This window comes from Sinocyclocheilus anshuiensis, unplaced genomic scaffold (genome assembly GCF_001515605.1).
Source record: "Sinocyclocheilus anshuiensis isolate Anshui unplaced genomic scaffold, SAMN03320099.WGS_v1.1 scaffold914, whole genome shotgun sequence".
Taxonomy (NCBI): Eukaryota; Metazoa; Chordata; class Actinopteri; order Cypriniformes; family Cyprinidae; genus Sinocyclocheilus; species Sinocyclocheilus anshuiensis.
In genome coordinates this window covers 3,382,566-3,405,821 of record NW_015539870.1, presented here as the reverse complement: position 1 = coordinate 3,405,821, position 23,256 = coordinate 3,382,566, and the positions used below count along the sequence as shown (strand labels likewise).

The 23,256-nt window shown below is 36.0% G+C and overlaps 1 protein-coding gene across 1 annotated transcript in view; it reads left to right on the top strand.

Moving 5' to 3' along the window:
• The first annotated feature begins 13,035 nt into the window (after nucleotides 1–13,035).
• LOC107685128 (roquin-2-like) overlaps nucleotides 13,036–23,256 on the top strand; it is a 39,447-nt gene continuing 29,226 nt past the window's right edge. Inside the window, exons 1-3 of the mRNA XM_016481637.1 lie at nucleotides 13,036–13,271; nucleotides 17,887–18,190; nucleotides 20,378–20,511. Coding sequence (XP_016337123.1) covers nucleotides 17,960–18,190; nucleotides 20,378–20,511 — 365 coding nt within the window. The 5' untranslated portion in view covers nucleotides 13,036–13,271; nucleotides 17,887–17,959. The remainder of the gene's footprint in view (nucleotides 13,272–17,886; nucleotides 18,191–20,377; nucleotides 20,512–23,256) is intronic.

Sequence of the window (23,256 nt, the reverse complement as noted above, 5' to 3'; positions counted from 1 at the left end):
CCATTTATGACTTTCAATCTTTTTATCCAAAGTATAGTACAGGAATTGCTTTATTCACATATATGCACACCAGATAGTACCATTTATAAAATAAACATATTATATTTATTTGCATTTCAATATTTAGTGCTTTGCAGAAACACCATATTAATATTAGTTTACTTAATATTTGAAGTCACCATATCATTGATCTTTAAAAGAAATGATCTTAAGGTGTATTGTTCATTTTGTTTTTATCAGCTTATACAACAAGGGCTCATTATTTAGTTTAAATTTTATCACTGTTATTTAATATGCTCTTTATTTGGTTCAAATGACTTCTGTCAAAATAGGTAAAGGTTGTTTCAAGATGTTTCTCCTGCTTAAAAAAGAAGAAGAAGAATAAATAAATAAATAAAAATATAAAATAAATATTGAATAAAAATATAATCTTTAATTATTTTAATTAGCATTTAAAAAAATGCATTTACAGTACAGTTTGGTAAAAGTTAAATCAAAATGAATTACTTTGGCATGAATTAAATTGCATGCGTAGCAATATTAAGCATATTTACATAAATCTAATTTTAAAAATTTGTTTAAATATTACATTTGCCAGTCTGCAAAAAGAACAAAAAACCCTCAGATGTCAATATGAATTCAAACATTTCTCGTCAGAGTCTTCTAAGTCCAACTGATATGAGTTCTACCATCCACATTACATTTATAGCTCTATAATTTTATGGTATGTCAACAATTGTCTCAATTGTATTTGTTTTATCTTTGCTAAATAGAGATTCCTGAGCTACGAAAGAGCAAACTATGAGCAATGACATCTGGGCAGCTTTAAGACAGCACAAGGGTGCGATGTCTCAATCAAGTCCTCTTTGATCATTTGACATTACACATGTCTGTCTTCTGTATATCAGACATAAAAAGTATGGATTTGTATGGCAGGTATAGTAGCCTGGAGAACAAGATAAATAATACAATGAATAGAAAACATAAACATAACAGAAATAATCAAGAGTATTGAGACAAGTACTGATGGCACTAGAAAATACCTTGATGTACTCTAACAACACCTGTGTGTTTCTACTTTCACTTTGCAAACCAAAGTCACTTTTGAATTACATGATTTGAATGTAAAACATGTAAATTAAGTTGTTGGTTCACATCAGGAAAACAAAGATTTCCATTTATTGAAGTTTACTGTATTACTGGACTTGACATTAACTGTTGTACTGTATTTACTGCATATTTAAAAAAAAGTTTACATAATAATCTCAGAGGCATACAGGAAATAAAATGCCTCTTTATGCCTTCACATGGCACTGTTTGAGGATTATGGTTAATGGGCTTTGATTGGTGACGCCATCCTGATTGTCCTCAGCTTCACCTAAATAGACTCATTCAGATGATTTGATCTGTTGGCCAGTGAACGCAGCACCGGATAGGCTGGTGAGGATTGAAGAGCGGTTTGGCATTTGTGGTCGTCTAGAGACTTCAGCAATCTGAACTCATCCCTGCAGCGATCTGTCAGTGGAGAACAAGAGGATGTTCACTAAGAAGCCCTGAGAAACCTGTCCTGAATTCATTTAAGTCTGGACTGGAACGCTCTGTTACATGACATTGGGGTTTGTTTCTAGAGGAATGATATTATGTTTTTTATTGTTGATATTATAATGCATTATTTAAACATATATATTTCTTAATATATAAAAAATAATAATATATATAAACTATAAAATACAAAAAGATATTTTTTTTATTTGCAATATTTACTTTTAATTTACTAGTGATGCTTGCCCAAATAAATTTCTCAAAACTTTCCCCTTTTTTTTCCCCACCTCTTGTGGACAATCCAATGGACCAAACATAAATAAATAAATAAATAAATCCTTAGGACAGTAAGCAACCACTTATTTTTACTTTTATTATATTACTTTTTCCCTACTTTTATTATTTATTTATTATTATTATATTTTTATTTAGGTTATAAAAAATAGAAAATATATTGTATTCTTTGTTTACTCGAATATACAAAATAACGCTCTAAAAAACGGGAAACGGGACCAAGAACGTTAAAGTTTGGGAAAAATAATGTCCCACATTGATGGCTGAGATCCTGCATTTCACTAACCACTGTCCTAACTCCATGTAATTTGTTGTTCCTCACAGTGAAAGGAGTCTCTATGGATACTAATCAGGGTCAAAAATGATCAGTGCAATTATGACAAAAAGGCTTTCTTGTTTCTTATGAAGAAATGTCCATTCTGTCATGGAAACACGATTCTTTAAGAGGGGATTTGTAGGAATAAGGTGAATGTAGGACACACCCTCAACCTAAAACATACAGACTGACATGCATGATGCCTCAAAAGCTCACTTACACATCTGTCAAATTCCTCCATCTGTAATACAGCCTGTCAGTTCTCTATTTAATGCTGGGATTTTTATAGATATAATGCTGGATCTGTCTTTTTTTTGTGTTGTCTGTGGAAGCTTTCCAGTTTGGACTGATGTATCGCTATGCTAAAGCTAGCACCTGCATTCTGAAGTCGCACTGTATGTTGGCGTCTGTGTAATTATTGATGAGCACTGGCTTAGAGTTGAAGTCTCGATCTCAGTGTGGGAAAGAGATGTGATTCTTTCTGGATTTAGTCTTTAGTGCACAACTGGATTGCACACGTTTTGTTGAAAACCTTGGGGAAATAGTGCAAAAATGTTAAGCAGAAAAATGCAGTAAATAGGTATGTAGACCTAATAATACATCTGCACTCAGCAATTACAGGGCCAAGCACGACATGCACATTATAGAGCTGAGTACATGTTTTTGGTCACAGCACTTCTCATGATGATTTTATGAAAAGACTATGAAGAGACTTATTATTTATTTAAATTCAAGGGTTATTTTGGTGTATTATGTCAATGATACTGTACACAATTTGGGGGTTGGTAATGTTATTATTATTATTTTTTTAAAGAAGTCTTTTTTGCTCACCAAGGCTGCATTTATACAGTAAAAACTATAACATTGTGAAATACTATTGCAATTTAATATAACTGTTTTCCGTGAATATATTGTAAAATGTAATTAATTCCTGTGATGCAAAGCTGAATTTTCAGCATCATTACTCCAGTTTTCAGTGTCCTTCAAAAATCATTTTAATATGCTGATTTGCTGCTTTAAGAAGCATTTATTATTATTATCAATTTTGAAAACAGGTATGCTGCTTCATATTTTTGTGGAAACTGTGACACATTGTTTTTTCCAGGATTCTCTGATGAAAGTCTAAAAGAACAGCTTTTATTTGAAATAGAAATCTATAGAATAAATTTAATGCATCCTTGATGAATAAAAGTATTAATTTCTTTCAAAAAACAAAAAAAAGGCCCCTTAGATAGTCTTTAGTGTCTCACTTTTTGTTTGTTTCTTTGTAAGAAAATTTATTAAGATTTGTCATCAAACACCAAAACTTATTTTGGTGACTTTTGTGAGTTTGAATACGCAAATCAAAATATTGCAGGTCTAGAAAAATTTGTTTATGCAAACCTGACTTCTATTCAAAAGTTATAAATATTTTGCTCCATGTTTTTATGCACTTGGAGGTGCAGTTGTCGCCAGTCAGGTGTTGGATGTTCAGGACATTATGGCAATGGTGCATTGCAAGTTCTGTGTAAATACTGTATGTCAAAATCTTGTGAAGATATGGCCTTGCAATCAAATTCAATGATGAGTTGCACACAAATAGTTTGCTGTAGGATGAATTATTCAGGCAGAAGTTAAAACCCCAGGGTGGCTTGCCATAAATGAAAGAATCAAAAAAATAAAACTTGAAAAAAGTAGCCTTCATGCTAAAACGCTGTTTCTATTGCCAGTGATTGACTCACCAGTCTGGCCTGAACACTAGTATTAATGATGCTAAACACCGCTAATTATTCTTAAGTCCACTTGTGGAGTAGAAGATAATGTGCTTGTATGAACTTCTGCCAAAATGTGACATGACTCTTTTTTAATATGATACGCAAGAGTGAGGGAGACATTTGGCTTGCATGTGAGTAGCTGATTAAAAACTCCATATGAAAGATCACAGCTAAATGACGCACACTAACCAGTGAAGCAAACAGAATTAATACATTACAAGTTACCAGTAATCTTTAACTCTCCCGCTGGCCTGAAATGAGGCAATGAACTTCATAAGGGAAATACCCCACATGCATCCATACTGCCCCGTCAAAACAACATGCAGAAAAAGGACTATAATATGAAAAACCCGCAAATTATTGTTGCTAAAGAGCTTTTAAGCCTTTAAAAACCACTGGAGTTGTTAGCTCCACCGCTAAGATTAGCACAGGCTTATGCTATGATGCTTCTTACATAAGCACAGTCTAGACAGATGTGCAGGAGAAACCATTATTTCAATTGTGAAAATTGTAGGTCCACTCCACTCGTCCACTCGTGTAACTCGTCCCAAAGCTAGTGAAGAATCTACATAGACATGAAGAATCTACAAAGGTTTGGGAATGACAATCACAATTAATGAGTCCTCTAAGCATTCAGAGACTCCCAAATTGTATAGAAATTGCCACAACAATGTTAAGGTGTCTCATTGTAAACAAAATACATGAATATAAATGGTTTAATCCCAGCTTAACCGTTTTTGTTGGAAGAAATATTAGTGGCCAGTAGGGATGTAACGGTATGAAAATTTCTTATCACGATAATAGTGACCAAAATTATCACGGTTATCAGTATTATCACGGTATTGTTAAAATGTGCTGGAGATGTTCAAAAAGTACCAACACATAAATCACTTCACCAAGTTTTATATTTAAAAAATCAACAAACAAATAAAATGACTTTTTGTTTGCATAATCACTAAAACAACAACATTACCAATGATGTTCGGATCTTAAATGACAACTTGACTGACAAGAGTTTAATAGCATGTTGAAATATATGTAAATGCTCAAATAAAGCTTTTAAAAGTAATACTAACCGTGGGGAATTTTATCATGATTTATCGACAAACCGATAATCGTTACATCCCTAGTGGCCAGTGTTGGGGGTAACACATTACAAGTAACCCGAGTTACATAAGCAGATTACTTTTTCAAAGTAACTAAAGTAACACATTCTTTTTTTTAAATAAGTAACACCAGTTACTTTGTTTTCCCATTTATTGACTGACAGCTCTCCAGTACACATGTTGAGAGAAATCGGGAGTAAGTCCCGGAGGCGCTTGTGTGCGCCGTGTGAACATGATGTTACTGTAGTTCTAGTCTAAATGTGAACATGCATTTACTCATCTCACAAAACAGATTCACTATTTCTCAAACTGAATAAAAACAGTGAAATGCAAATTCAGAATATGATGCAAACCTGCAATAATTAAATATGTTCAATAACACAAATATCCTAGTATTTAATCCCTTTTTTTCTAATGTCTTTGCTGCTGACCTTCGATGATCCAGTTTAACATTTAAAAAAATGTAAAAATTGTAAAAAAAATTACATTTTACATTTTAAAAGAGATGTTTTTATTAATAACATACAAGTATAGCTAAATAATTACAACAACTACCAACTTGATGATTAATGTGGTTCATATAACAAATTGCTACAAACTGCTTAAAAAAAAAACACTGTGCCTTTAAGTCTGTTCCATGGTTCCATTAAGAACCTTCAACATCCATGACATATTTCCATTTTCACAAGGTTCTTTAGATTATTTCAAATGTTCACACTAAGAAAAAATTCTTTAGATTATTTCAAATGTTTATAATTATGTTTTATTTTACATGTCTCTGTTACACATCTCACATGCACTTAATAACGATACATTATGCATAATTACGAGCAAATAACCCTAAACCAGACCCTAACCCTAATTGTGTAGTACGTACATGTAGTTAATTAATATTTCTCAGTACTTAAATGTACAATCACACTGTAAAAAGGACACCTTAAAATATATTTTTTTAAATAATTGTTTACTGAAAGGTTCTTTGGGGAACCCAAAACGTTTCTTCTTAAGCAATGCTGCAAAAACCCCTTTTGGAAACTTTATTTTTAAGAAAGTATATGTAAAGTTCATGTTGCGGAATGTCAACCACAGACCTAATTTTACACATACATCTGAAACCAGTAAGTACAAACTCATTAGGACGCACAGTGAATTAGCCAATAATCTCACATTATGACTGAACAACTCCATTGTTCTTCTCACATGTACTGTAATATATATGTGTAATATAAAACATACAAAATACATATTAAACTATAATATAAAAAGTAACAATACAAAAACTGCAGTTTTCATCGCTCTAATCGACATACTAGCTATATGTCATATTTATTTGCTGCTATAAATATTTTCCAATGCATTTCCACCTGAAAAACCTGTCCTGAGAGGCTTAAGAGATCAAGAAAACTCCCATGGCTCTCTCCCATGATCACACAAAGGACCACTAATACTATAGAGTCTCTAGACTTGACAGCTCTTTGCAGTTTAGACGGGAAACTCTCTTAGCAATCCATCAGATACTGTACATGTGAGGGATCAAATAGTTTTGTTCTAATGATTTACCTGTGTCACTGCACATCCTTCAAGCTACAAGGCAACAAATGCAAAGTTGTGTTCTGCATCCAATCAGGTTGTAGGCAACATTTGCTTCCTCAAAGCAGCTGTCTTCAAACGAAGTGCACATGTGTCATTAGCGTTTCTGTGACATTCTATCCTCAAACTGATTTGAGGAGCTCTGTAATTATCTCTTGCCCAGCTCTGAATGCCTCTGCTTGACTAATGACACATTGACATGGAAATCATATTCTAGGTGAATAATGGGCTTGGAAAGTGGCTGTGGTCAAGAGAGAGAGATGCCACCAAAACATCTTTTTACTCAGCTATTAAATTACAACTCCTACACTGAAATTTAGTTTTCTGTGATGCTTTAATACCTGAGCACTGAATGTCTAGATTAATTGTGAATGTTCAATGCAACACTGTAATGATCTTAAAATAATTCTTAGCCAAATAAGTAAATAAAAGACGTTAGTGTTATTGTAAAATGTGTAAATAATCATAATATACAATGGGTGATAAGTGATGTAATGCTACATTTCTCCAAATCTGTTCCCATGAAGAAACAAACTCTTCTACAGCTTGGATGGCTTGAGGATGAGTACATTTTCAGCAAATTTTCATTTTTGTGAATTTTCTTTTAATGGATCATTTCTAAAACTGAAGGTGACTGGATGACCCATTGCCAGATACTCTTTCGGTCACTGAAGCAGAAACTTCATCAAAAGACCAGACGCTGACTAGAAAACATCCAAACAAACACTTTGCAGAGGTCAGTAGCTTAGTAACAGTGTAAGGTGCACCAGTGAACCATAGTAAGAGATGGCAGTGAGATGAAAGAATCCATTACTCAAAAAAAAAGAAAAAAGATTTTGGTGCCACTGCGTACAAAGTGCGCCCCCTTGTGTTTTATTAAAACGTTTATCCAGTTATATATACAGGGCTTGTAAAAGTTATTAATTAAAATTAAACTATATTCAATTTCAATTGAAATTAATTACTAATTAATTTAACTTTCTTTCCTTTTTCAACTTACAGTCCTAAATTATGTTGGGAGACCTATTAGATGTATAATAGGAAAAAAAAATAGTTCATAAAATATTTACTTGGCCTCTTGAGGGTAGGATCAACGTTTTCAAAACCTCCTTTCAAAAACCATAGTGTTACTTTTGTTTTTTTACTACAAATCCGTAGGAAATTTAAAGAAAAACACGAAACTAAAAGATGCATGATAGATTTAGGTAAAATACTAATGATAAAATAAACTACCGTAATTGACATCTTAAAGAACAAAACCTGAGGAACTATTTAGCAGTGAGATCCAGTAGAGGTGAACAAATACCGTATTTAAATGTGTGCAGTATGACTACACTGTCTGTGTATGGCCAGATGGTGTCGCCAACGTCCTTATCAAAAATGTCTCTCTCACTTGGACTTTACTGTAATACAAATGAAAAGTGAGTGAATGGGGGTAAATGTGTTAACATGATGACAGTCTGATGAGCAAACTGCGCGACTTTAAGTGAACATATTTTTTCTACTTTGTTTCACAAAAAGACCTTTATGAACATCCTAGAATGGATTCCATATGATTCTATAACAAGCATAGTAACGCAAAATACATATAGGGCTGGGGGACCCTGTAGTAGGCCGTACACATATAAAAGACCATATTACTTTAGTCAGGATTTTATAAAATAATTTTAAATAGTAATTATTTCATAACATTCATTTGCATCACATGTTTCCCCAGTATTGTGCAGTATTTTATCTCAATTGTTTATGCCATGTTGCTCTGTATAAAGGGATGCACCTGCTACTGTAATCTAGTTCTCCATAAAAGAGATCTCAACTCAACAGTGAAGCAGGAACAGGAACAGTGTAGAAAGTGTGAACTTGAATTCACAAACATCAGCGTGATTTTAAAGAATTCACTACGATTTACTTAATCGACCCAGAACTCCTTACATTTCCTATTTCACCAAAGTGCATGAACAAACAGATCCACATGATCAGCTATCGTTCAACTACAGTAAAGCATCTCTGTCTCTTTAAAATACATGCAGCCTACGCCTCGAAAAGCGGCTTGTTCCGGCTTTGCCCCTTTACATCTTTATCCTTGCCCCCTACATAAAAATAGTACCCTGCACAATAATCAACAACAACATCGTCTGTGACATTCTGCTGAAAAAGCACAGTTCCAGCATCCAACCGAGTCATTTGAAGTTTAAACAAGCGCACCCACAGCTCTATTCGGGATGCGAGCATCCGCGGCGGAGTGATATCGAGTCTGAATCTCGCTGCTTGACGGATCTTTGAAGTTGCGAATCCTACTATGGCGAAGGCTTGGCTAATGAATATTAATTATGTACTAAGAAAGTTGCTTGGTAACTTTGGAGAGTAGCTGAAGCTGGGAATCGGAATGAATAATGATTATAAAACAACCACAAGTTGCCGTATGAATAACCAATAATTACAAAAAAAATAAAAAAATAAAAATAAATAAATAACCAATAACTACACCAAATTTAGTCTCATTATTTCAAGTATCCTTTCACATATCATTTCAAGTTACACGTTTCAGTAACATTCAATAGCAGAATAGCTTACTGTAATAACTGAGTAAGAAAAACACTACAAAACTGTCACTAGGTAGGTAGCATATGCAAACTTTAGGCATAATTACTAATATGTACTTTTAAAATAGCCTACTAATAATATTTACCTCTAAGGTACTAATAGATACAATTTAGGGCTAAATAAGGTACAACGATGAATCTTTTAGCTTTTCTAGAATGATTTCAGGTTTGTGTACAGTAAAGGCGAAAGCTTGGCTCATGAATATTGATTAGGTAACGCAGACGTCATGTTGTTGTCATCCAATGGCAGAGGCTTAGCTTTTTAATATCCAAACAGACGTCCTCGTCGTAGTAGTTTTCGTGTCTTCGCTGGGAGTGTACCTGCTCATGCTGAACATGTCGCGCTGTCAGGGAATGCGCTCCCAAATCTCTGGAAATTACATTTATGATTTAATGTGATGTCCGGACGGAATAAAAAAGGACGCCAAAAATTCGGGAAAAAGAAGTTCGGCTCGGCTGTGAATAACTGAATGCGATGAAGAATTTGGTCTTGATGGCGAAGTGCACGTAAACCATGGACGGTTATGATGATACTCTGTGTCGCCTGCGGTAAGTGCAAGTCGCGCGACTTTGACAGTATTGGGAAGTAACATTGAGGATCGCTGCTGGTGTGGCGCGCGCGGCTAAAAAGATGTGCGCGAAAACATTATGCAACATCATCCCTACAATAAATACAATTATTTGCCAAACTTTTCTCCATGAAAAAAAATAGCCAGGGAATGGACATTGATGCATGAGCAACAGCATGTCGCGTTGCTTTAAGTTTGTTGCACTGCTAGTTATTTGCGCGAGAAATGCCTATTGCATTTGGATTATTCATGGTGTGCATTGCATTAGATCTAATTCCATGCTATTTCATATTTCAATGTCTAATAGAACGCTCGGCTAAGATTCATAATCAGTGATTAATCCTTTTCATGATGATTTAGTGAACCTGATGATCCACGTTGTATATGTAAGAAAATAAAGTTGATCTGGAGTAAGTTTATAGGTGCGCAGCTGTCAGTGAAGTTGCACAACAAAATTAGCGCTCAAACAGACTTCCACGTCTTAAGAACAATTGATTATTCCACGTTTCATTCATTCGATCAACCCAAAGCTTTACATAGTGTTAATTTTCCATGTATAGCCTACTAATCATGATGCTCGGAGTTCTTCACATTTGAAAGACACATTATACAAAACGCAATATTTTCCGACAGAAGACAATACATTTAAGTAGTTTCAGTTTCATTATACACTGTAAAGAGTGTAAATGCATTCTTGTTACTTTGATGGTGGTTTCTACCATGAGGGGGTTTCTACCTGATTCCATTCTTAAATCGCTGCAGTCTCACGCTCATTCGGGCATATTAAATTATAATGTTTTTTTTTTTTACTCGAATAAATCCAGTTAATTTAGTCGTTACCACATTTTTACGTTACCTGACAAAATATAGTCATTTACAGGCGTAACCAATATGGCAAGCAGCAGTCAGTGTGAAAAAAAAATAGCCTATAAAAAAATTATTTCGTCAGGAGGCCGCAGGTAATGTAGCCTGGAACGATTACGAACAAACGTTCTTCCAGTAACGCTAACCAATTTTTTATTTTTCCTGAAATGTTGTTGTTGGACGTTTGTCTGACATTTTCTGAATGCTACTACTTGTTTCAGAACGTTTAGAGAACCTTCAAAAGTAATGTTCCCATAATGACTTTCAGAGAACGTTCATAAATAACGTTTTTATAACTTAATGGGAACGTTAACATTCTTAGAACATAGAACTTGTTGATATTCAGAACACAGCATGACTGCAAGTTATTTATACAATAATAACAGTGGTTGACAAGTTAACTGAAGTTGAGAAATGGACCCATCACTTTGGTGACCATCTTTTTATTATACTCCATATACAGTTTTGCCAATGCAAATTAAATGTAAGGAGTGCAGATTTCATTTTGCTGTCTATTCGAATGTGTGTCTGTTGGTGGGGCAAAATTGTGTATGTGTGTAGAAGTATGAACAGAGGAGATGTCTGGGATGACAAGGACAGGATGTTCCAACTTTGGGGTCACAGCGACCTAAAGATATACTCAAGCACACATTGGCACCCATTACCCTCAGGGTTCAGGTTCTGGGCCTGTCAATATATTGCTTTCCATGAAACACAAGGGACTATCCATCAAGGGACTAGGGTGCCAGGTGCACATATTGTTGTTGGAATTGGTCATTTTTTATGTTTCGTCCTGGGCTGAGTTGTTGTGTGTTTCTTATGGTGATGGTTGAGATGTGAGAGGGTTGAAATAAATCTAAATATTTACGACTTTGTATTATGTGATATATACACTTCAGTGAAATATTTAGATGACAATTTGGAAAGGATGACAGCAGTGTGTAAAACATGTTATGTTTTAGCCTACTGTAAAAATAACTTTCATGATAGTGTTAATAGTTGCAAACATTTTCCTGTTTATCTTCAGAGTTTCTATTTTCTGCAGTGCCCTAGTCACATGGTGACAAGACAGTGAAGTGATTTCCTGTTTATGAGCTTGAAGTGATCTTATATGCACCGCGTTCCACACATGACGTGCTCAGTTCAAGCAAACCCATTTTAGCCTGTATTTCAAAACGCCTTATAACGTCACTGCTGCGTCATTTATTTGCCAACCTCCCAAGTACTTTACTTGATATGCGATAATAATTAATTTGACATGCAAATACAGAATATTTGTTTTTAAAAGAGATCTCAACTCAACAGTGAAGCAGGAACAGGAACAGTGTAGAAAGTGTGAACTTGAATTCACAAACATCAGCGTGATTTTAAAGAATTCACTACGATTTACTTAATCGACCCAGAACTCCTTACATTTCCTATTTCACCAAAGTGCATGAACAAACAGATCCACATGATCAGCTATCGTTCAACTACAGTAAAGCATCTCTGTCTCTTTAAAATACATGCAGCCTACGCCTCGAAAAGCGGCTTGTTCCGGCTTTGCCCCTTTACATCTTTATCCTTGCCCCCTACATAAAAATAGTACCCTGCACAATAATCAACAACAACATCGTCTGTGACATTCTGCTGAAAAAGCACAGTTCCAGCATCCAACCGAGTCATTTGAAGTTTAAACAAGCGCACCCACAGCTCTATTCGGGATGCGAGCATCCGCGGCGGAGTGATATCGAGTCTGAATCTCGCTGCTTGACGGATCTTTGAAGTTGCGAATCCTACTATGGCGAAGGCTTGGCTAATGAATATTAATTATGTACTAAGAAAGTTGCTTGGTAACTTTGGAGAGTAGCTGAAGCTGGGAATCGGAATGAATAATGATTATAAAACAACCACAAGTTGCCGTATGAATAACCAATAATTACAAAAAAAATAAAAAAATACAAATAAATAAATAACCAATAACTACACCAAATTTAGTCTCATTATTTCAAGTATCCTTTCACATATCATTTCAAGTTACACGTTTCAGTAACATTCAATAGCAGAATAGCTTACTGTAATAACTGAGTAAGAAAAACACTACAAAACTGTCACTAGGTAGGTAGCATATGCAAACTTTAGGCATAATTACTAATATGTACTTTTAAAATAGCCTACTAATAATATTTACCTCTAAGGTACTAATAGATACAATTTAGGGCTAAATAAGGTACAACGATGAATCTTTTAGCTTTTCTAGAATGATTTCAGGTTTGTGTACAGTAAAGGCGAAAGCTTGGCTCATGAATATTGATTAGGTAACGCAGACGTCATGTTGTTGTCATCCAATGGCAGAGGCTTAGCTTTTTAATATCCAAACAGACGTCCTCGTCGTAGTAGTTTTCGTGTCTTCGCTGGGAGTGTACCTGCTCATGCTGAACATGTCGCGCTGTCAGGGAATGCGCTCCCAAATCTCTGGAAATTACATTTATGATTTAATGTGATGTCCGGACGGAATAAAAAAGGACGCCAAAAATTCGGGAAAAAGAAGTTCGGCTCGGCTGTGAATAACTGAATGCGATGAAGAATTTGGTCTTGATGGCGAAGTGCACGTAAACCATGGACGGTTATGATGATACTCTGTGTCGCCTGCGGTAAGTGCAAGTCGCGCGACTTTGACAGTATTGGGAAGTAACATTGAGGATCGCTGCTGGTGTGGCGCGCGCGGCTAAAAAGATGTGCGCGAAAACATTATGCAACATCATCCCTACAATAAATACAATTATTTGCCAAACTTTTCTCCATGAAAAAAAATAGCCAGGGAATGGACATTGATGCATGAGCAACAGCATGTCGCGTTGCTTTAAGTTTGTTGCACTGCTAGTTATTTGCGCGAGAAATGCCTATTGCATTTGGATTATTCATGGTGTGCATTGCATTAGATCTAATTCCATGCTATTTCATATTTCAATGTCTAATAGAACGCTCGGCTAAGATTCATAATCAGTGATTAATCCTTTTCATGATGATTTAGTGAACCTGATGATCCACGTTGTATATGTAAGAAAATAAAGTTGATCTGGAGTAAGTTTATAGGTGCGCAGCTGTCAGTGAAGTTGCACAACAAAATTAGCGCTCAAACAGACTTCCGCGTCTTAAGAACAATTGATTATTCCACGTTTCATTCATTCGATCAACCCAAAGCTTTACATAGTGTTCATTTTCCATGTATAGCCTACTAATCATGATGCTCGGAGTTCTTCACATTTGAAAGACACATTATACAAAACGCAATATTTTCCGACAGAAGACAATACATTTAAGTAGTTTCAGTTTCATTATACACTGTAAAGAGTGTAAATGCATTCTTGTTACTTTGATGGTGGTTTCTACCATGAGGGGGTTTCTACCTGATTCCATTCTTAAATCGCTGCAGTCTCACGCTCATTCGGGCATATTAAATTATAATGTTTTTTTTTTTTACTCGAATAAATCCAGTTAATTTAGTCGTTACCACATTTTTACGTTACCTGACAAAATATAGTCATTTACAGGCGTAACCAATATGGCAAGCAGCAGTCAGTGTGAAAAAAAAATAGCCTATAAAAAAATTATTTCGTCAGGAGGCCGCAGGTAATGTAGCCTGGAACGATTACGAACAAACGTTCTTCCAGTAACGCTAACCAATTTTTTATTTTTCCTGAAATGTTGTTGTTGGACGTTTGTCTGACATTTTCTGAATGCTACTACTTGTTTCAGAACGTTTAGAGAACCTTCAAAAGTAATGTTCCCATAATGACTTTCAGAGAACGTTCATAAATAACGTTTTTATAACTTAATGGGAACGTTAACATTCTTAGAACATAGAACTTGTTGATATTCAGAACACAGCATGACTGCAAGTTATTTATACAATAATAACAGTGGTTGACAAGTTAACTGAAGTTGAGAAATGGACCCATCACTTTGGTGACCATCTTTTTATTATACTCCATATACAGTTTTGCCAATGCAAATTAAATGTAAGGAGTGCAGATTTCATTTTGCTGTCTATTCGAATGTGTGTCTGTTGGTGGGGCAAAATTGTGTATGTGTGTAGAAGTATGAACAGAGGAGATGTCTGGGATGACAAGGACAGGATGTTCCAACTTTGGGGTCACAGCGACCTAAAGATATACTCAAGCACACATTGGCACCCATTACCCTCAGGGTTCAGGTTCTGGGCCTGTCAATATATTGCTTTCCATGAAACACAAGGGACTATCCATCAAGGGACTAGGGTGCCAGGTGCACATATTGTTGTTGGAATTGGTCATTTTTTATGTTTCGTCCTGGGCTGAGTTGTTGTGTGTTTCTTATGGTGATGGTTGAGATGTGAGAGGGTTGAAATAAATCTAAATATTTACGACTTTGTATTATGTGATATATACACTTCAGTGAAATATTTAGATGACAATTTGGAAAGGATGACAGCAGTGTGTAAAACATGTTATGTTTTAGCCTACTGTAAAAATAACTTTCATGATAGTGTTAATAGTTGCAAACATTTTCCTGTTTATCTTCAGAGTTTCTATTTTCTGCAGTGCCCTAGTCACATGGTGACAAGACAGTGAAGTGATTTCCTGTTTATGAGCTTGAAGTGATCTTATATGCACCGCGTTCCACACATGACGTGCTCAGTTCAAGCAAACCCATTTTAGCCTGTATTTCAAAACGCCTTATAACGTCACTGCTGCATTTGCCAATTGCCAACCTCCCAAGTACTTTACTTGATATGCGATAATAATTAATTTGACATGCAAATATTTGTTTTCTAAAAAAAAAGTACTTTACTCGATATGTAATTATTTTGTGAAGCAACTTTTAAAAACGCTATGTTTGTAGTAATACATTTGTAATTAAGTATAAATGTGACATCTATAAAACGCACACGCACACGCACACGCCCGCACTGTACTGTATGTATGTAAAGTGCATTGATGATGAACACTCGCGTGATTCGCGTGGAGGAGTGGGCGTGTAAAAATATCAGAATTCTCTCGCGCGTCGTGATGCTCCTCGTGACCATGAATCACTGAATCACGCCACGAAACCCACCACCGCAACTATCTTCAAACCCCACGAACGCGTTTTGTCTCAACGCGTGAACCCAGCGACATTAAATTCAGCAGCAGCGTGGAAATATGAGTCGCGCGAGCGGAATCGAGCTACGCTGGGGATGTTTCACGCGCGCGGTCACTTACATGGTGCGTAGATGCATAAATGTTTCATGTATGTGCAGGAACTCACTGTCTACTTCAGGTGTTACTTTATTCATCGTATTTCTTTTATTAATGCTGCATTTGCCGAATTGTTTAAAATAGTGTTTAAAGCTAATGCCGTTAATATTCAATTGCTTTGTGTTTTATGATTGCGCATAAATGCAGTCTTACGTTGAGAATAAACTTACACCTTTTAGTTTAAATATTATATATGATGGCTTTCTTTTACATATAGGATAAGATGTACTGATATTAATTTTCATGCCTTTACAAGAAATTAGACTGGTGTTTTTGTACTTAAGAGTTTGATGAATAACATACTGAAAGAGAGTAGTGCCCACATGGCCAAAGGCATGAGTTCCTCCCTGACAAATGATTGATCTCAACAGCAGTGGAGGCCCTTGCATAACTTTGCATGACATGGTAGTTCTGTCAGGGTATGAAGTGTCACCGGAGCCTTTCCTGGAGAAGCAGACATCAGTCGAGGGGTTCGGTCAGCAGGTGCTGCTGGAACAGCAGTTACGTAGCAGCTGAAACTCTGTGTGGTGTCCAAGTAGGGGAATGAATTATTTCTTTTACCGCTGTAATTTTACACCTTTCGACAAGAGCAATCCATGAGGCGCTGACGAAGATAAAGGCAATTTTCAGCTGTCCTTTTACTATGTTCCTCTCCTTGGCTTTTTGCTGGGGTTTGTGAAATGTGTTTAATGTGGTGTTTCAATCCACAGTGTTGATGGCTGTTTCACGCTTATCTGCTCCACCTTCTGTCCTACAGGAAGTCCCTGAAGAGCACAAATTCAGAAACAAATAAAGGGATCTAGAGAAAGTGCGAGGGAGGGGTTGAGTGAATGGAGATGTGAAGAACATGAATGAGGCTGAGTGCAAGACAGTTTATTCCTAGAGCTGAGAGCTGATGGTAACAAGAAATGACATCAGAGGGGGAGGAATTGAGAGAGAAAGAATAACTAAAAAAAATATGAGTGCCGTGGTGTCTGGATGTTGCTGGGTGGTTGCTAGGATGTTCTGAGGGGTTGCACGCAAAAACAAATAGCTCCACCTATGTAGTCTGATTCACAAACAAATGACTCTTATAGGTCAAATTAATTGGTTCTTTTAATAAATCGAGCAACTAGCTAGCACAAGTAAAAAAAAAAATGAATTGGTTCTTTTAATAATTCTAGCAACTGACACAAGTAAAAAAAACATGTTATACGCAAAAACAAACAGCACCACCTGTAGTCTGATTCATGAAGAAATGACTCATTAGTCGAATTGGTTCTTTTAATGAATTAAGATACTGTCACTACTAAAAATAAAATGAATTGGTTCTCTTAATGAATCAAGCAACTGGCCCAAGTAAAAAAAAAACATTACACGCAAAAACAAACATGGTCAAGAAACAAACATTCATGAAGAAATGACTCTTATTAGTCTTTTAATGATTCGTGCAACTGGCACAAGTAAAAAAATGAACTGTTTTTTTAATGAATCGAGCAACTGGCACAAGTAATCACAAAAACAAACAGCACCACCTATGCAGTCTGATTCACGAACAAACGACTCCAATAAGTCAAACGAATTGGTTATTTTAATGAATCGAGCAAAAAGACCCTACCTAACACATGTATCCGCACATGAATTTGTTGTTAACCTTGTTCTAATGTTAATGAATTTAGAGTTTTCTAAATGAACAACTGTGTGCCCAAAGTTAGTAATTTGCATAAAAAACCCTGCCCAAACCATCTCCATATAAGGGCTTTCCACACAACCTTTCATCACTCTTAGCAAACATATGAAACTCTAAAGAAGAGCTCTCGACTGAGAACATACTGCAAGATTCTTGAGCAAGGCCAAGTACATGTGTTCAAAACCAGTTCAAATGCAATAAACTCGTTTAATACAGATGAATCATGATTTTTTATGAAAATCTTTGTATGCAGATTTCATGCATAAATTTGTGTGTATGTATGATTAGTGAATGGGACTCAATGTCTGTTTCTCTCCTCAGGTGTGTTTAAGGTGCCTGGGCGAGGCATCATGCGATTTACCTGAGCGTGATTGTTCCACCTGGAGGTTACAGGATGCCGGTGCAGGCAGCTCAATGGACTGAGTTTCTATCCTGCCCCATCTGCTATAATGAGTTTGACGCCTGCAGCCACAAGCCCATCAGCCTGGGCTGCTCGCACACCGTCTGCAAGACCTGCCTGCACAAACTGCATCGCAAGGCCTGTCCTTTTGACCAGACGGCCATTAGCACTGACATTGATGTGCTGCCTGTCAACTGTGCCCTCCTGCAGCTGGTGGGGGCACCGGTGAGTGGGTCATGCATATATAATCGATATGATTGCTTTTGATGTTTTGAATAGCTCAGGAAATCTAGCGTTGCTGTCTTTCTGGGGACTGTTTCAGTAAGGAGGTTCAACCAACTCTGAGTTGACTTACCCTGAGATGGGAAACTCTGCATTTTTTCGGGTTCAGAACAGCTAAATTGAGTTAGTTCAATCAACTCTGAGTAGACTGACTCTGAGTTTAGCATGCACCATGACTATGAAAAGCCATGATCAATGGAGCTCCGAAATTATGATTCACCATGGCAACAGCACCCGACAAAATGACGTCCGCATACTTCCGAGTCAATACGTAACAAACATTTGACATATGAAATAAATGTCATTCAGGGTCTATTTCAATGTGCAGCAGCTTTTGCCACATAGTCTAATGCTTTTTTCACATAATTAAATGTTCTCTAATCCAAACTGATGCATTTCTTAATTAGAGTAATGAAATTAACATTTGACTTCAACTCGCAAAATAATGACGAACAGATGAAGAGGAGATGGCCAAACCAAGTATTGGAAGAATATTAAAATCCAACAGGAGAAAGAATAACTTGCTTTTGTATTTGTAGGAAATAAAAAATGACCAAATAAATGTAACAGCTGTGGTGGTGGTTACGGCTTATATCTCAAACTACCCTTCCTTCTGGCATCCTTCCATTCCATACAGTAATTAGCTTCATTTTTGATGGGTTTGTGCTCAGGAAACTACACAAAAATTCTCATAAAGAGCGTGAGAGCGAGACACACTTTCCTTACCGCTCTGCATACAGCGGCCTTACTAATGTGCTCAGCAACCCTAATGTTGTATAGAAAACTACCATTTAAAAATGGTACCGCTCAAATAAATATGCATGTGGATATGGCAAAAAAAAAATCAAAATAATCCTCTCCCGATGTAAATGTAAATCCCTACGAATTAATGCAGCCTCCTCATCTACAGGAACCTGCATAAAAGGACATGCCGTTTTTGTCACTTTCATAGTGTCTGCATGATGAAAATATGTGCAATGAATGAATGTACCTGCACTGCAAAAAATTTAAGTTTTCACTTAACCTCCTTTCTGAAACGGGCCTCAGGGCTGTGAATCTCAAAACCCATTTTTTGTTGTTTTATTGTCAGTGTCTTAACCTTACGTAAAGTCTTACAAGAAATGAATTGAAATGTAAAGTACACTAACACAAGAAATAATTACAATAGTTGCTTAAAATGGTAATTGATACTTTATGTCTCACAATTTTTATTTTAAAATCCTGAGAAAACTGAATTGTGAGATATGAACTTGCAGTTCTAAGAAAAAAGTCAGAATTGCAAGATATAAACTCCTGCAATCTCCTGTTTACATCTCGAAATTTGGAGTTTATAACTCAAAATTTTTAATTTATTGAATTTATCATACAATTCTAAGTTTATATCTAGCAATTCTGACTTTACTGTACAATTCTAAGTTTATATCTCACAATTCTGAGTTTATATATCGCAATTCTGAGTTTATCGTACAATTCTTAGTTTATATATCGCAATTCTGAGTTTATCGTACAATTCTAAGTTTATTTCTCACAATTCTGAGTTTATATCTTGCAATTCTAACTTTTTCCTCAGAATTCTAAGTTTATATCTCACAATTCTTATTTTTAAAAGTTTATATCCCACAATTCTTAGTTTATATCTTACAGTTCTGAGTTTATATCTCACAATTCTGAGTTAATATCTCGCAATTCTGAGTTTATATCTTGCAATTTTGTTTTTTGTTTCCTCCATGAAATTGAAAATAAAGGTAACTGCGAGTTTATACCGTAATTCTGACTTTTCTTCTCAGATCTGCAAGAAAAAAGAATTTGGGATATAAAAAAAGTCCAATCTGTGAGAAAGCTATTATCATAACATAAAACTAAAATTATTTACCATACATTTTCTTATATAATGTAAATTATTACATTTAATGAACTTCTTAGTGTCTTATCATGGTTCCCAATTATTATTATTTTTTTATTGTTTCGGGTTATGTAATAATTTTCTCCCTCTAATATTTTCACTTTGCTTCACTCCAAACAGGCAATTTTCACCAGTGACCATTATGCTGTTTAACATTGACGTCACAATGTCATAAATAGAACTCTTCTGGTGGTGTTTCATATCTACCAATGGTTGTTTTTCTGCAGGTTCCGGAGGGAGAGATTGTGAGTGTGGGCAGTGTTGAAGACACGAGACATTATGAAGTGTGCAGGATCTGTGTGGAGGAGCTGGCGCTGTATCTCAAACCAATCAGTGGAGGAAAAGGTGAGTGTGTGAGTGTGTCATACAGGTAGATCAACAACAATGCCTGTGAGTGCTGCATTATTGTTTAGGCTTGCGGCTGAATGAGCTCACGTTTGAATAGCGCAACATTTCCTGTTGTTCAGCGGCTACGTGTGCTTTATCTGTCTGTGGTTGGAGAAGTTTGCGTCAGTGGGAAAAACAAAAAAAACACTGAAACCCAAAGGCCACTTCAGAAACGAGAAAAACATGCAGGTATTTTATATGCGATACATGCAATGAAATACACTGAAAAAGTAAATGTTCACAATATACATTAATGTTTAGTGATGTTTATTAAAAGTAAAATGAAAGCAATAAGCACATTGTATCTCACAGTGCATTTTCGTACATTATTGCATATCAGGAGCTGGTGTTACTTATTATTCACAGAATAATTTCCCACTGTGTTGAACACGAGAACTGCTCTTTGTAGGGCAATAAAACACTTGGTCTTCATGAGTAATAAAGCTCCAGACCACTCATGGTCTCAGCTGCTGTGAGCGGAAAAGTGTGTTTCAGGACTCAATTGACTATTTTATTGAAGTAACAATAAAAGTTACTCCTCGCAGCGGACTAGTGGAACGCTAAAGCTCTTAAACTCCTCATTGAGCTTTGAGCTCATAACAGAGCTCCTCTGCCAAGCCTCCACTATTATGCTGTGGTGTAGCCATAAGACTCGTGAGACTTTTACCCTCATGAGGGAAGTAGGATCAGTAGTAGATTTAGTGTATTAGTAGGTGAACTGTGGGGAAAACTAAATGACAGGTCATTTAAAGGCATTAAGGATAATTTGTCGTTGAACCAATATTCTTTCATTATATTATAATATAAAATATAATATAATATAATATACGACAATTATTTTATCGCGCATTAACGCAGTTTTTTATTTTTATGAAAGTCCGTTGCTCACTGGTTTTGAATACACACAGACAAACCATGGGTCACAGGACAGGAGGGGTGGGACGTGATCCTAGTCGCGACTTCATAAGTGGGAAATAGGAAGTTTCCGATAGCACGTGAAGAAGCAGAGAAGCACTCTTGCTCAGCAATCATTCTTTAAGTTTATAATTAATCACAAATTAATCTCACATCAAATTTGGCGCATTAATATAGAATGGTGATTAAACTGACTTGGAACTACCTGTGCATTACATAAACGGTTTTAATGCATACCTGTCAGCCAATCAGAATCGAGTATTCAGACAGACCATGGTATATACATATATATATATATATATATATATTAGGGATGCTCCGATCCGCCTTTTTCGTCTCCGATACCGATTCCAATACCTAGGGTTCAGTATTGGCCGATACCGATACCGATCCAATACCAGTGAAGTTTTTTTCCCTCATTTAAATAAATGTAGAATTGATATATCTCTGTGTGTGGAACTGATAATCATTCTTTCACAATCTACTAGACACAGACTACTTCATTAAAAGAAAAATAAAATAAACGAATATGAAAAAATATAGGCCTATAACATATGATAGATACGATAGGACAAAACAAATACAGTGCAGCACGAACTGTTTTTATACAGTCTATGAGCACGAGGCGCTTGCGGTGTGCACGTCCGGTGTGCGGGGTGGTGCGCTTGAAGCAACGTGGCATCACAGCCTGGCGCCGTGTTGCTTCGGGCGTATCGTTCTGCACACCGGATGCGCACATTGTAAGCGCTTCGTGTTAAAAACTGCAAAGCACAAAGGGAAGAGAAATTGATGCGTAGTGTATTTTCTTTTAATTAGTGAGCCTTTCTTTTAACAGTTTCAAATTTCAGTAAGAAAAAACTGCATTCCAGCACAAGAACCTTATCCCATCTGTGAAACATGGTGATGGTAGTATCATGGTTTGGGCCTGCTTTGCTGTATTTGGTCCAGGACGGATTGCCATCATTGATGGAACAATGAATTTTGAATTATACCAGCAAATTCTGAAGGAAAATGTCAGGACATCTGCCCAAGAACTGAATCTCAAGAGAAAATGGGTCATGCAGCAAGACAACGACCCCAAGCACACGTCATTCTACCAAAGAATGGTTAAAGAAGAACAAAGTTAATGTTTTGGGATGACCGAGTCAAATTCCGGACCTTAATCCAATTGAAATGTTGTGAAAGGACATGAAGCAAGCAGTTCTCTGCTTGAAAGTTTGTGAAGAATGTATAGAATTGTCTATATTTCTGCATAAATATAACCCAAAAAGTCATCAGATTTTCATGCAAGTTCTGAAAGTTGACAAAGAGAACCCAATCAAACAAATGAGATGAAAATATATACTTTGTCATTTATTTATTCAGGAAAATTATCCAATATTACATATCTGTGAGTGGCAAAAGTATGTGAATCTCTAGGATTAGCTGTAATTTGAAGGTGAAATTAGAGTACATCTGTTCAAAAGTGTTTTTAATCAGTGAGATGACTATATGGTGTCATTGCGTGCCTTGTTTTATCTAAAGAACAGGGATCTATCAAAGTTTGGTCATGTTTGTGGAAGTGTATCATGGCACAAACAAATGAGATCTCTGAGGACCTCAGAAAAAGAGTTGATGTTCATCAGGCTAGAAAAGGTTTCAAATAGGGATGCACTGAAATGAAAATTCTTGCCCAAAGCCGAAACAGAACAAAATGAAACACTTGGCCGAAGGCCGAATACTGAACATGTTTTTTCCCCCATGTATTTTGCCAATTTTTTTCACCATTGCATAAATTAAATAGCCAAAATGTGCTTTTTACTGT